Source organism: Octodon degus, unplaced genomic scaffold, assembly GCF_000260255.1.
Source record: "Octodon degus isolate 3935 unplaced genomic scaffold, OctDeg1.0 scaffold00036, whole genome shotgun sequence".
Classification (NCBI taxonomy): domain Eukaryota; kingdom Metazoa; phylum Chordata; class Mammalia; order Rodentia; family Octodontidae; genus Octodon; species Octodon degus.
In genome coordinates, this window is record NW_004524612.1 from 13,387,066 (window position 1) to 13,401,814 (window position 14,749).

At 51.8% G+C, this 14,749-nt stretch overlaps 1 protein-coding gene across 7 annotated transcripts in view; it reads left to right on the plus strand.

The window, feature by feature from the left end:
• Ptk2b (protein tyrosine kinase 2 beta) overlaps positions 1–14,665 on the plus strand; it is a 129,166-nt gene extending 114,501 nt beyond the window's left edge. For 6 of the 7 annotated variants that reach the window (XM_023714723.1, XM_023714727.1, XM_004630687.2 and 3 more), the window contains 10 exons: positions 725–833; positions 2,064–2,129; positions 3,684–3,809; positions 8,866–9,012; positions 9,144–9,179; positions 9,435–9,459; positions 10,692–10,738; positions 11,680–11,817; positions 12,199–12,279; positions 13,597–14,665. In XM_023714723.1, the coding sequence (XP_023570491.1) occupies positions 725–833; positions 2,064–2,129; positions 3,684–3,809; positions 8,866–9,012; positions 9,144–9,179; positions 9,435–9,459; positions 10,692–10,738; positions 11,680–11,817; positions 12,199–12,279; positions 13,597–13,812 (991 nt within the window). In that variant the 3' untranslated portion in view covers positions 13,813–14,665. The remainder of the gene's footprint in view (positions 1–724; positions 834–2,063; positions 2,130–3,683; positions 3,810–8,865; positions 9,013–9,143; positions 9,180–9,434; positions 9,460–10,691; positions 10,739–11,679; positions 11,818–12,198; positions 12,280–13,596) is intronic. The other variant, XM_004630688.3, reaches the window with a different exon arrangement.
• Positions 14,666–14,749: the final 84 nt, after the last annotated feature.

Here is a 14,749-nt window from a genome sequence, read left to right on the forward strand (position 1 = left end):
AGAGAGAGAGAGAGAGAGAGAGAGAGAGAGAGAGAGAGAGAGAGAGAATTTGATCAGTGACCCAATGATAGTATCCTTTCATTGACAAATGGGCATGAAGTCATGCATACAAATTTGTAAACATAGTACCAAGCAGTATATATTCAATAATACTAATACTTGGTACCCCGGCAGTAATCTCAGAGGTCCCTCCTAGGGTCTGTGACTCTCAGCTTGAGAAGCACTGAATTGGACTAGACAGGTGAGGGACATAAGCATACCAAACCTCCAAGTGCTCCACACCCCCCAGCGCCTCACAAAGAGATGAGCTGGTGGACTACTGAATGCAATGGCTGATGGAAGCCAGGCCGTGACGTGCGCAGGGGCAGTGGAAATCTCTGCGGTGCATCGTGGCCAAGCACATGCTCAGGAAGACAAGAGGCAGGGGGAGGGGCACTGCCCCAAGCCTCTGCTGCCCAGAGTGGTGGGCTCCGGCTCCCCAAGGACTTCCCACCTTGGGCCCATTCTCTTGATCCTCATACACTTGGTGAGAGGGTGACCTTAGACTTCATGTCCCAGTCTGATCAGAGGCTGTCCCCAGGCACTGCGGGACAGATGGAGAAGGAAATTCTGCAGTGTTCCCCTTCCAGGCCTCTCCTGGCCCCAGTGAGGGACAGAGGAGAGCCCTGAGGGGTGCCTCACATTCACCCTGTTTTTCTCCCTATCTGACTTTTCTCCCTGGCAGTGACATTTATCAGATGGAGAAGGACATTGCCATAGAGCAGGAGAGGAACACTCGCTACCGACCCCCCAAAATCTTGGAGCCGAGTGTCTACCAGGAACCCCCTCCCAAGGTAAGCCAAGCCCTGGCCTTGCTGGTCCCTTGGGCCACAGCAGAGCCAAGTCCCTCTCATAGCATGAGCGGGATGCTCCCTACAGTCTTCCCTCAGCTGAACATTCCCACTGTCCCTCAGCCATCAGCACCTCTGTGCCTCGCAGGTAAAATCCAGGATCCCAGACCCCTGTGGGAAAGCCGAGTCAAGAATCACCCCAGTAGTTGCCCTTGGGAGCCTGGGTGCTTTTCCTCTGGGAGCTTTCTAGATATAAACTCGATCCCCCTGAGGACATACAGATCTTAGGTCCATGCCCTCTACGTCCATGCCCTCCAGGGCAACCCTGGGCTTAGGAGCCAGGGCCCTCTACCCCATCTCTACATAGGTGGGTTTCTAGAACCATGCCTGTATTAGTGAGCTAGAGCTGCATAACAAAACACACAAAGCAGCTTCAACACCAGACAGGTGTGCGGGCCACGAAGTCCAGCGCCAACATCCAGCAAGTTCAATGTCTGGTGAGGTGCCTTCCTGGCTTGCAGGCCAGCTTCTCACTGTGTCACCACCTGGCCACCCATGGCCTCTGGCTCCATTCTTAGGGGACACCAATCTACTCACAGAGCCCCACCCTTACTCCCTCAGGTAACTCTGATTACCTCCCAAAGTCCCTAGCTCCTAACACTGTCACACGAGGGCAGGACTCAGCATATAAATTTGGGAGGCAGGGATACAAACATTCACTTATAACAGTGCCTGAGCGGTCTAGGGCCCTTGCTCATTGTCCTTCTGACCTGGCATTTTCCCTTGGGCTCATCCCAGTTTTCATCTCTGTGAAGCTTCTATGAGTTCTTGAGCTCTCAGTGGCTGCCTGCTTCGGCATGTCTGCAGTTGCCCTTTGCTGACTTGTCAAGTGCTCTTACATACAAGGAGGCTACACATGCATGCATGTACCCATGCACGCACGCACGCATGCACACACACACACACACACACTTGGACGCACGCACCATTAACCTTCCAGTTATCCGCAGCCCCAGGAGGCCAGAGAGGCTAACCTCTGTGCCTTCCCATCCTACCGCAAGCAGCTGGTGCTCAGCAAGTAGATGCACAGTGCTTTTAATGATAACTTTGTCCCCCATCTGTCCTTCATTGTGAACCGGCCCAAGCCATGTCCAGACTGATAGTCTCCTTGGTGGGTGGCGTTAACTCAAAGAAAGAGAGAGAGTACCTGACATAACTCTGTTCTCCCTGCAGCCCAGTCGGCCCAAGTACAAGCCCCCTCCGCAAACCAACCTGCTGGCTCCCAAGCTGCAGTTCCAGGTAAATGTGCACCGGTCAACAGGGGAAGGTCAGGCCCACCTGTCACAGAGGTGCTTCCCCAAAATCCATCCCTGTGCCTTGGAGGGGTGGCACATGGCTGCTCAGGCACTGGAGATGGCCTGGATTGGCTCTTCTTTGGCACGATTTGAACACAGATCAAAAGAATCAAAATTTGGTTCTGCCGGGCTATCCTCAGCTAAGAAGACCTGCCTGCCACCCAGTCATCTGTCTGCAGTGTCTGTTATTTTGTGTGCCTGCTTGCAGCTGTCTTCTCATGCCTGCTGCTTCCCTGACCTCTTCCCTGAGCAGGAATTCCAAGGACCTGGGGACTGATGATGTCCTCAGAGCATGGAATTGCCCCCTGGGGCTCCCTGCACAGGCTTTGGCCAGAGCCCAGCAGCTAGTAAAGAGGAAGTAGAGTTCAATCTGAGCCTTCTCCATCTACCGCCCCTGGCTGTGAATTTCCCCAAAAGTGTGGTCCCTGATGCAGAAGCCCCTGCCCTGTGTCCCTCTCTGGCATCTGAGGAAGAGGAGTCTCTCCTCCTCATCCTCTTAAATCCCCAGCTTAGAATCACTGTTTGAAAGTGGAGCATTTCAACCAACAGAAGCGATGGCAGTCTGCAAACAGCTCCTGCAGAGAGACTGCGCCCTGCAGTCACTTCCATCTTCCCAAGGAAGCGCCGAGGCCACCATAAACCCAATGAGAGCTAGCAGGTGCACCCCTTTCCTGGAGAGAAAGCACCTTGAGTCCGAAGGTGGAAACAGTGCCTCTAAAAAACAAACACAGTCCTAGAAAAGAAACATTTAAAATAGTGAGAATTTCTCTAAATTAAAATAATTGCATGTACACACACACACGCACACAGAGTTGGTTCTCCAAATCCGTGGGTTCTGCATCTGTGGTTTTAAACAAGTGGCGATAAAAAAAATATATGCAACAATACAAAACAAAAAGCTGCATCGGTACTGAACATATACAGGATTTTTCATGTCATTTTCCTCTAAACAGTACTCATTTACATAGCATTTACATTACTCAAGGCACCCTAAGTAATCTAGAGATGAGTTAAAATCTACTGGAAGATGTACGTAGTTCATATGTAAATTCTCCGCTACCTTCTACAAGGCACTTGGGCATCTGCTGGTTTGAGTATCTGCACACGGTCCTGGACCACTCCCCTTAGGATACTGAGAAACTATGCAAATCCATACTTAGAATGTGAGCCAATCAGATATGTTGTTTTGGAACCTGATTTTGAAATGTAACAGTAGGTCCAAAGGACAGAATGCTGGTCTCCACAGGTCCACGGCCCAAGGAGCAAGCCACGTGTGCACAGCATCGTAGGGGAGGAGTGGCAGATGAATGAAAGGCCACATTCCCCCACCATGTTTCTCCAAGATGGCCAAGGACATGCCACACCACACTCTTTATTAGCTCCAGGACAGCGAGTCCATGCTCATGCATTGTTTCTTTGTGCTCATGTTCGCAGCAGCTAATTGTCCACCCTCTTGCCTTGTCCTTGTGCCTTGTGCTTCTCTGCTTCTCCTAAATAGGTCCCTGAGGGTCTGTGTGCCAGCTCTCCTACGCTCACCAGCCCTATGGAGTATCCATCTCCTGTTAACTCGCTGCACACCCCACCTCTCCACCGGCACAATGTCTTCAAGCGCCACAGCATGCGGGTAAGAAGTCTCTGCATGCTGGGTCCCAGTCCAGACTGAGAAGGCTGATGGAGGGAGGTGGCCTGGGACATGGAGTATGCCACACCCTCAGCCTCAAGAGGTAGCCTCCATGCTTCCATGTGCCAATCCAGCTGCCAGGGGCTCTGTGGCAGCATACATCTTTGCAAACACATCAGAGGCTGGGCCAAGCCAGGCTCTGCTCCTGATGACTCTAGCTCGACCAGACCTGCCCTTCTTGATGTTGCTGGTGTGTTGGAGAGCTATGCAAAACCATCTCCCTTCCTGAGCCCCAGGGGGTAGGGTGGTCCACAGCACTGTGTAGCTCATGGGCAGCGCACAGCCAAGTCTGGTGGTGCTGGAGAATGAAAAGTCCTGGAGTGCCAACCCCTCTCTGTCTTCCTGTCTGATTGCTTTGGTTGCTAAAGTTCTCCTCAGTCAGAGGAAAGCTTTCTGGTGGCTGCTTCTCCTGCTGCTTTTGTGAACGGTGCTGCTAGATGGAAAGGAATTGGGGGTCAGTGTGCACACAGCCTCCTGCACTGGCTCCACAGGGTCTAAGCTGCAGTCCCCAGAGGCTCTTTGTCATCAATGATTGGTGAGACTCTGAGTGCCTCATGGACGGCCTGCTGATTGTCAGGTCGCATGTGAAGAACTCACCCTTGATGATAAGCAGATGCCCACTGGCCACCGGCCATCTCCTTTAATTCCATCGATCTCTTGCGGTCAGTTGCCATGAACACTCCATATATTGTTTTGTAAATCAAGTTACAAAACAGACAGGAGCGCTTATTGCTTTAGCTTTAACTTTTTATAAATGCATGATATTTCGGGCTCAGAATAAATGACTCAAAATTGTTTTGGGGGAAAAAATACATGTTTATCATGACAGATTTGGAAAATGTAGGCAAGTATGTTGATATACTTCTGTGCTGCTATTCTTAATTTAGTAAAATTTTAAACAAGCGTGATAACTTAGAATTCCAAGCGACAAGAGCTGTTGTGAAATAAATTTTCCCTAGCCTATCTCATTTTTCTCTTATACATTAATTTAACCAGTTTCTATCTTTGCATATATTTAACAGTGCTAAAGCTGCAGATTGAAACACGCTATAATTTACTCCATGTTCAGTTCCTCTATGCCTCTGCCCTTGACTCTTTATACATAATTAATTAAACCTTAGTTCTTACTTTAAACTGTGCTCCTTTAGCAAGAAGCTGTTTGCACGTTTGAAGGACAGGCTTGCCTTTGTGTAAGTCCTGCTTCCATTCCATAAAGACAGACTGTGGCAGGAAAAACAGATCTTTGGTGTCAGAGGTTTAGAAATAACTGTCCTAAGGAAAATCCACCTAAAAGAACAACATGAACATTTCTTTAAGTAAGCAAAACATATTAGAAATATAAACCCCATCTTATAACATAGATCAGAAGCATTGAGAAAATCTCTTCCAGGTGGGGAGCTCAAGAGGTATAACAGCCTCCCTGCAGAGCGTTTGAAAGCATTTAACCAACATTCAAAGATATTAAAAAAAATCTATTTTCCCTGCCCGGCTGTTCGAGCTAGCTCCCCTGTGGGTGCCGCAGGGTCGTGGTGGCCACGGTCTCCGTCCAGAAGAGCTCACAGTTCAATAATACAATGCGAGCAGGCCTCCCCCACGCTGTTCTGGGTGTGAAGGAGCGGGACAGCTTCTGATCAGCCAGAAAGAACAGGCAGGCGCACACTTCCCTGGAACATCCACTGGAAGGCTATGGCACCCGCTGAGTGGGACTTCAGAGAGTATGGCATCCCCTGCCTGCTGCTTTTTCCCCCAGCTGGGCCTTGAAGGACGAGGAAAGTTCAGACCGGATGAAACTGGGATGCAGAGGGTGGGAGAGGCAGAAGCACATCAATGGAAAGCAAGACTGTGTGACGAAAACCCATAGGGCAAGTGCAGGGGGCATCTGGGCAGAACAGGAAGCAGTGTGTGTGTGGAGGTGGAGATGCGGCTGACCCATGCACTGTGCTCAGAGTAGGGGAGTGTCACAGTGCGTGACTCCCCCTGAGGAGTCTAGGTACCCAAGACCTGAGAATGCTTAGGGTGCATTCAGCTAAACCAGCCTAGAGAGATTCAAGGATTGCAAAGTTCCTACTGTCTCTGTTAGCTTGATCGTGAAGTTGGGAGACAGCAGAATAAATCTTGCAGTACACATTTGTTAAAATAATTGGCAAGATCAGGCCTGGGGCATAAAGTGTGTGGAAGCGGTAGACAGCTCTGAGCACGTGCAGAACTAAATAGTACCTCATCCTGTCTGTATTTACTTTAATCTTCCTCAGTTTATGCATTTTTCTTACACCTGGAATTTCCTAACTCCATCTGTAGAGCTCTAGACACTTCGTTCCTGTTTGTCACTATTCGTCAATAGCCTGAGGCGACCACGCTGTTGTTTTCAAGCATTGACATTAACTGGGAGGATTTTTATAAATCCTTAAAATGTCCTCATTTTTGGAGCAAACTCTTAGCTGATGTTGTGCTGCTGTAGCACAGTCCCTGAGGCTGGGTGCTTCTCACGGAAAAGAACTTGATTTGGCTCACATTTTGGAGCTCAGAGGCCCTGGCTTCTGCTTACCCGGGGAGGTGGGGTGAGGGGGCTCCTGCCCACAGCAAGCGTGGAGGATGGGCTTATGTGAGACCACGCAGACCAGGGAGTGGCAGGACAGCAGGTGAGATTCCAGGGACGAACCGGGTTTATTCTTTCTCTAGCAACCTCCTCTCAGGAATTATCCGCTCCTGCCGGACCCAGCCCAGTCCCATGCGCAACATTAATCCACTCATGAGCATGGACCTCTTAGTACCCCATTATCTTTTCCTAGGACCCGATCCTCATGGATTCCGCTACCTCAGCACCACCACGCTGAGGAGCGCGGCTCCCAGCACAGTCCGTCCCCACCCCATACCAAGCAGTCCCCGTGAATCTTACTTTCTGTTCAATAATCCCATGATTAGAAAAAACTTGTACTTTTTTTTTTTTTTAAGTTTAGTTCAGTAGCTCTCAACTAAGACAACGTGGCTTCTGAGAGGACATTTTGGCAATGTTGTGAGGCATTTTTGTTCCAACTGGGGAGATGGCTATCGCCATCTAGTGGGTGGAGGTCAGGATTGGTGTTAAGCAATGTATAGCATCTAGAAAGTTTCCCCCAAATAAAAAGGATTATCTGGCTAGCTGAACCATTGCTTACTTGGCCACAGAAATATTTCAGTGTTGCATAATCTACATCTTCCCCCTGGAGCTGAGAATGAAGCCCAGGGCCTCCTGAATGTGAGTGGGTACTCAACCACCGAGCTACATCCCCAACCCTAGTGTGTGGCTCAAGCCCCATGCCTGCCACACAGGAGCTGCTTAATAAGCAGTTGCTCTGGCTGGGGAGATGGCTCAGTGGAATAAGCGCTTCCCTGGCAAGCGCAGGGGCCTGAGTTCAATCCCCGGTTCTACAAAATAATGAGAAGAAGAAGAAGAAGAAGAAGAAGAAGAAGAAGAAGAAGAAGAAGAAGAAGAAGCAGTTGCTGAATAGATCAGTGAGTGAAGAATTCATCAAGAAACCTAACTTGTAAGGGAAAGTAATTTTAGAAATTAAACTTGGTAATGGAAGCTAAACAAGACGTGGGAAAAACACCCCAATGGAACTGTCTTTAAAGTGTATTGTAATATCCAGATACCTTCTATAGGGTTCAGCGGGGAAACTTTTTTGAGAGGCTTGCAAAAATATAGTCAAGTTTTAGCATTTCTGCAAGTGATTTCTCTGTAAACTGGCTCCTTCAAAAGAAAAGATCAGCCTTGGTCTGCATTGTGCAGCTGTAGTCCATCCTGGAGGCAGTCTTTACAACAAACAGAAATGCACACAGCTGCAGAGGCTGGGAAGCCCTAGGTTTAGGGCCATTTCTGGAGAGGCCCTTCTTGCTGTGCCCAGCAGGGCAGAAGGCATTTTTAGGGAGGGGAGGGAACACGGTCATCCTTTTATCAGAAGCCCCTTCCCACTTACTCAGGAAGGCAAGGCCCTCCTGGACTGACTGCCCTCATAGTTCCCACTGCTTAACATTGGCACCTAGAAATTAAATATCCAACCGAGGAACTTGAAAGCCACATTCAAGCCATAGCAGTAATGCAGGACCTGCTGGCTTTCATGTCGGAGGAGGGTTCTGTCCCCGGCAAAGGCCACCCCTGAGCTTTACAGAATCAGGAGGATGCAGGTAACATTCTTTCTCCATCTGTCCTGGAGGCATACGTGACCCAGTGTGGCAGGGGGGCAAAATAATCCTGACGACCCAAGCAGGTGATGAAGCCAGGGGGGCCTTGGGGAAACTGAGGAACTTAGGCAAACGTCCCCATCTGCCATGCAGGAGCCGGAACAGTGAATGAGCCCAGGGCCCACGAATGAGTAAAGCCGAGGCTGGCTTTAGTAAAATCAGGGAGAGGACGTAGTGATCTTTGTCCATAGAGCTCTGCTCATTTATGTTTCATCCTCAACCTATCTCAGCACACGTATTCTAAGCTGTGGGGAAATAGCCTAAGCTGTTATCTTAATACCGAGCGTGTGTGAATGGAAAGGTGCCTGCAGTGGGTGCCCGCTGTTGCTCCTGCTCCTCTGCTTCTGGAGTGTGGGAAGAAGCAGCGCTGCCCCCAAGCCCCAGACCTGCCACCATGACGCTTGGGTGAACACAAGCCTCCAGAGGGCTGGCTTTGCATTTCTCAGCCTGTTGAATGCCAGCCACCACTGCAGAAGCCACAGAGAAAATAACAGTAAGGGCAGTCACAGGAAAGGAAAATGTCACTGAGATGTCAGGTAGTACCCTGAATATAGGGCACTTCACACAATGTGAGCTGGGGTTTGGCAGCCCATTGCAACTCAGGTACATAGGTGAGCGTGACACTGATGACAACTGTCTCCATACTGCCTCCATGTGTAACTGGGAGTCTAAGACAAAGCAGAAAGACCAAGGCTTTGGCTGCCTCCCCCCACATCATCCCTCCTCCCAGCCTGAGGGCCAGGCTCATTGCACCTTCTCCTCTCCCCGCTGGCCTCAGGAGGAGGACTTCATCCGACCCAGCAGCCGCGAAGAAGCCCAGCAGCTGTGGGAGGCCGAGAAGATCAAGATGCGGCAGCTGCTGGACAAGCAGCAGAAGCAGATGGTGGAGGACTACCAGTGGCTGCGGCAGGAAGAGAAGTCCTTGGTGAGTGGGTGCCACAGGGGCGTCCCTGTCATGGTCTCTGGGGTCTTCCCCGCTGATTTGGGCCATCGCTGGCTGTGTGTTCTTGGCACTGCAACTCCAAACCCTAAGCCTTTCTCTAACCTCCTCCGCAGGACCCCATGGTGTACATGAATGACAAGTCCCCTTTGGTAAGTTACTGAGCGAGACCTGGGGGAGAGGCCTGCCCATCTCCTTCACCCCTGCCCATGTCGGGAGCTTGCCCTGGCCCCTTGTGCTGATGCCATGTGGCTCTACACCTTGGCTCTGCCTCGATGCCCTAGAAAGGCGGTCTTCAATCTCCATGGCTGAATCTCTAAACACATGGGGGAGGGGACTTGGAAGCAGGAAGTGGGTGGTCCCCAGAGCCGCACAACTGACCCTTCTCTTCCGTTGCTTCCTTGCAGACCCCAGAGAAGGAGGCCGGCTACAGTGAGTATCCCTGCCCTTCCTCCGGGGAGTTTCTGCCCAGCGTCTGTGCAGAGCCCTATGCTGGCTCTCTGCCCATGCAGTGTGCTGCAGCACTAGGAACCTTCCACCTTGCCTTGAGGCAAAAGAGCAGACTTCTGGGACTTAATGAGAAGGGACTTAGAGAGAGACTGCCAAGGCTAACATGCAGTGCGTCCGCAGTTTTAGGAACCATCCGCCTTGCCTGAATTCTGAGCGAGCGGAGTGGACTGGCTTCAAGGCACAGAGCCCTCTGCTCCCGCCTGTCTGGAGCTCCCCTCCTTCTCTCTCAGTGGCACACATCTCCAAACGTTTGCTCCGCGTGTGGAGGAGCCAGGAAGAGTCTCCCACTCACCCTCCCTGTCCAGGCTGCAGGTGGAAGGTTAGGTAGCTCTTCCAGCCTCCCCCGATTCTCGGACTCATCATCCTAGACAAAGCCCACAAGGTGTGGCCGGAAGCCTGAGCCGAAGGCAGGGAGGAAAGAGCTGAGGCTAAGATGACTGGCAGTGACAGTCCATAGCCACGGGCAACCTGGGTTGCGAGCAAATACTGACTCCTTTTGTACCATAGCCACTCCATGGGACAGCACAACTTACCTCTACTTTACAAAAGATAGAACTGAGGTGCGGGGTGGCTGTGTAACTTGTCTGGTGCCACGGGTGAGTCCAAGCAGTGTCTCACTCTTGTTGAAGCCCAGGAAGTCTAAGCAAGCTGGCCTGGGTGGCAGGGACAGCGCAGAGTCAGGTGCTCCACCTCCGCGCCCTGCACACTGCCCCGCCACCCTGAGGCTCACTTCTGCTGTCTTTTCACTTTCCTGATCCCATGAACCATTCAAGAATCCACATCCATCCATGCGGGAGCCTGATAGCACTGGGCAGGCTCTGTAGACACTGCGGCCCGCAGAATGGGAGGGCTTTTTCTCATGGATGGCAGAGGACAGAGTGTGGCTGTTCCTCAGGGCCCGTGTCCCTCAGGGCTGGGATGCCCCACAATCACACCACCTCTGCTGTGACTGTGGTTTCCCTCTGTACAATGTTCCCAACCGCAGGAAGACCCCAGAGATCTGGGTGTTAGTTTCTCTGTCATATTCCTGGGGTTCAGGTTGAATGTCCCCAAGGTCTCCCAATGGTAGAGGAGAGGGGTCACTTGGTTATGGGCAGAAATGAGGGAAAGGCTCAGGGTGTGAGACCCCACTCACTGCCTGTCCCCCATTGCAGCGGAGTTCACCAGGCCCCCACAGAAGCCGCCGCGGCTGTGCACCCAGGTATGTGTTGGCTCCACCAAAGCTGATAATGCACGGAATTAGGGCTGGCCTTCCACGAGATGGGGTCCGTGGGCTTTGGAAACTTTGAAGGCTCTTAGTGATAATTCGGTTCAGTGTCCTCATTGTACACAGTGTGATCAAAATAGCCCGTGAATGTTTAAATTTAAATGTGCCACAGGAAAAGACACATTGCCACGAATCCCCTCAGAATCCGCCCCCTATCGCTTCGAGGGCTTGCTTATCCCAGCGTTCTTGGCACGTTCTGAAGCCGCTCTGGAAGTCCTCCTTTGTGGGTGTCTTTAGTTGCACTGTTCTGGCTGACTCCATGTCCAGGATGGATTTAAAACACTTCTCTTTTGTGGTTATCTTGGCTTTGGGAAGAGCCAGACGTCACACAGGGCCAGATCCCATGAGAGAGGTGGGTGAGGGACCCCTGAGATGCTTCCGTTTGGCAGGAAGTGCCATAAAGATTTGTTCAAAGGGTGCTCGACAACCGGGTTGAATGCTTAAATTAAAAAAGAAATACTATAATAAAAAACATGTGGCTGTGAATTCTCCCTGAAAATACTCTAAATACCCACCTTTCCTTGAACACACTTATCCTTATTGGCGATTGGTCTTTTACTATATTAAATTTTTTTAAATCATTATCAGTCCTATTCACAGTGCACAGTGAGCACATTCACAGTGCAGAGTTGGTGTGTGTGCGTGGCATATCCTAATTTTTAATAAGCTTTTCAAATGCAGACTTTGCTATTCTCCCACCATTCCAGAGAAGGGCAGGGCCTTGCCTCAGGCTCTAGAGTTATTCATGAAAAAGCAGTCGTGACCTCCCTTTCCTGCTCCCTGACCTGGAGGAAGCCACACTGCCACAGCCCTGGGGACAGGAACTGGGCCCCTGCCACCCACCTCCCAACTGGCCATGCCCTTCTCTCCCGCAGTCCATCCAGCCCACAGCCAACCTGGACCGGACCGACGACCAGGTCTACTTCAACGTCATGGAGCTGGTGCGGGCCGTGCTGGAACTCAAGAACGAGCTGTCCCAGCTGCCTCCTGAGGGCTATGTAGTGGTGGTGAAGGTGAGGGTGAGGGTTGGGGTGGCTCTCGGCCATGAGGGGGGAGCTGCCCCTCCACCATGGCCCACCCGGCAGGCCCCAGTGGTGCAAGGGGATGAAAGGGACCGTAGGGCTGAGCAGCCCAGAGGGCATCTACCATCCTAGACGCAGTGAGCCTTCCTCTAAGAGCAAGAGGTCAGCTGGGCACTGCTGGGCATGCCTCAAAGCCCAGCTCTTCAGTAGGCTGAGACAGGAGTATCACAAATCCCAGCCCCACCGGGAGAATTTGGTGATGTCATAAGACCCTGTCTAAAAATAAGTGAAAAAGGGCTAGGGGTGCAGCTCTGTGTGAAGGTCCTGGGGGGACACAAGTGATCAACATTTCCTGTTCCTTCCTCTTCCCAGAATGTGGGACTGACCTTGCGGAAGCTCATTGGGAGTGTGGACGACCTCCTACCCTCCCTGCCATCATCTTCGCGGACAGAGGTGAGTGTCCAGGTCTCCAATAGACAGTGCCACATCTGCACCCTGCTTCTGTCTCCTACAGGGACTCCCAGAGCCACCTGGGAAGCATCCTTTCTGCCTGCTGAGTCCGCAGCAGGTGGTTGTGGGCCTGGCCAATGCCTAGGGCAAATTTTCTATTTTGATCTCAGATAATCCAGGCAAAATTGAAAATATATAGGGGGCAGGGCACCCTCCCCTCCCCCATTAACCTTTGCCTCAGCACATCTGCACTGACACCGTGAATATAGCATTGCAGCTGCAAATAGTCACACTGGCAGCAAGTCCCCATGGGACTCAGTGTTCTATGAAAAGGACCAATGTGACAGACTGAATCCTGGTCTCTGATAATGTCCACATCCATGTCCCCAGGGCCTGTGCTCATACCTTACACAGCAGTGGGGACTTGGTAGTATGATAAAGTTAAGGATCTTCAGAAGGGAGATTATGCTGGAGCAGGCAAGAGAGTGGCAGGAGGTCAAAAGCAGGGACCTGAGCACAGACGCTGAGGCTGGAGCAATGCCGTGGGCCTGGAAGGCGCCACCACTCTGGGCCAGGAAAGGCAGGAGAAGGTCTGCTCAGCAAGGGGCACGGCCCTGTTGATACCTTGACTCTGTGAGTCTCTTACACAGCCATAGGGAACCGCTACCATTGGACACTCACAGTTGTCCATCTGGAACTCAGTTGTCACCCTCCCCTCCAACAGGGCCCTTCGATCCATTGCCTTCTAGTGTCAGCCACATGGCACACTGGGTCACTGTCCCCACTGTCCAAAGCTGCTCCAGGCAGGACAGGGCAAGCATGTCTGGGACATTCCCAGGCCTCCCCCTAGGTGGCAGCAACAATCCACAGAGAGCTCAGCAAGGCAGATACCACAGCCTCAGGGATGAAGATGCCCCCTGGGACCTGGCTCTGGGTCTTCGGGTTGGCCACTCACCCACTCACACATTTCCTTTGACAAATAATCGTGTGCTTTATGTGCCCATGATGTGACATATGCTGGGGATGTGGTGGGAAAAGAAATGTCATCCCTGATCTTTGGGTTTGACAGTAAGCAGCTAACACATGGGTCAATGCACTTGACCGCTTCCTGGATCATCTCTTGAACAATGGCCCACATCAGGATGCTTCTGTGGAGGGTGTTCTGGGGAGCTGGGCGGAGGCCAGTTGGCTGGGGTCTGGGATGTCTGCCGTGTCCACTGGGTCCTGAATAGAGGGTCAAATTCAACCCAGGCTTGGGTCCGATTCCTGCTGCCTTGGTCAACACCCTTCCTCGCCCTCTATGGGCTGTTCTCGCTACAGATTGAGGGGACCCAGAAACTGCTTAACAAGGACTTAGCAGAGCTCATCAACAAGATGCGGCTGGCTCAGCAGAATGCAGTGACCTCCCTGAGTGAGGAATGCAAGCGGCAGATGCTCACGGCCTCCCACACCCTGGCCGTGGATGCCAAGAACCTGCTGGATGCCGTGGACCAGGCCAAGGTTCTAGCCAACCTGGCCCACCCGCCAGCAGAGTGACAGAGGGTGAGGGCCACCCATCTGCATCTCCACCCCGACCTGTCCTGCACCTCCCCTGCCTTGCCTTTGGTCATATGGTCTTCTTGGGGAGGACAGAGGGGAGTCCTTCCCCTCATTCTGCACGACCCCTCCCCACCTTGCCCCAACCGTGCTGCTCAGGCTATGGCTGGATGGAAGGACTGTGGGTACGGACACAGAGGTGCTGATGCATATGGCTCAGAGGGGGCGCTGCTACTGGTCACTCCCACCCCAGCCTGTGTGCTGGGTGCTGGGGCACCTTGTGGGGGTCACAGTGATGCCCCTAGCAGCCAAGATGGCTTCATGCATGGACAGGTGGGCCCATCTGGGAGCCAAACTATCCTTTCTCCTTCCTCTTCAGCCCTCGAGGGTCCCCAGTTGCACAGAGGGGCCAGGGAGGGGCTTTATTTGGGGTCAGGAGTCTGGTGAATGAGGGACAGGCTGGCTTTCTTGTACAGTGTATATTGGAATTTATTTAATGTGAGTTTGGTCTGGACTGACAATTGCCTAGAGGGGATCTGGGACAGTCCAGGAACAAGCTAATTAGGGCCCAGGGCCCAGGATGCTGTGTGTGGTTTTTTTTTTTTATCAAAGCAGGTGTCAGGGAAAGAAGCAGAAAAACAGAAGCCAAAGCAGGACTCTGGACATACTCTGCTTCCTTCCTGCCCCCTTCTCTCTCTTCCTTTACTTTGCCCTCGCCTCCCCTTCTTCCTCCTTCTTTTCTCACCCCTTTCTCACCTGCCCCTTTCCTTTCTCATGTGTTTGTGTAGAACATTCTTCTACCTTCTTTCTATTTGACTTGTGGTTGAATTAAAATTGTATGATTTGCCTTGTGGTTTGCTTGTGTCGTTTGTTGGATCTGCTGACCTTGAACCATAGTCCTGGAAGACATGGACTGTGTCCATCTTGGGCACAGATC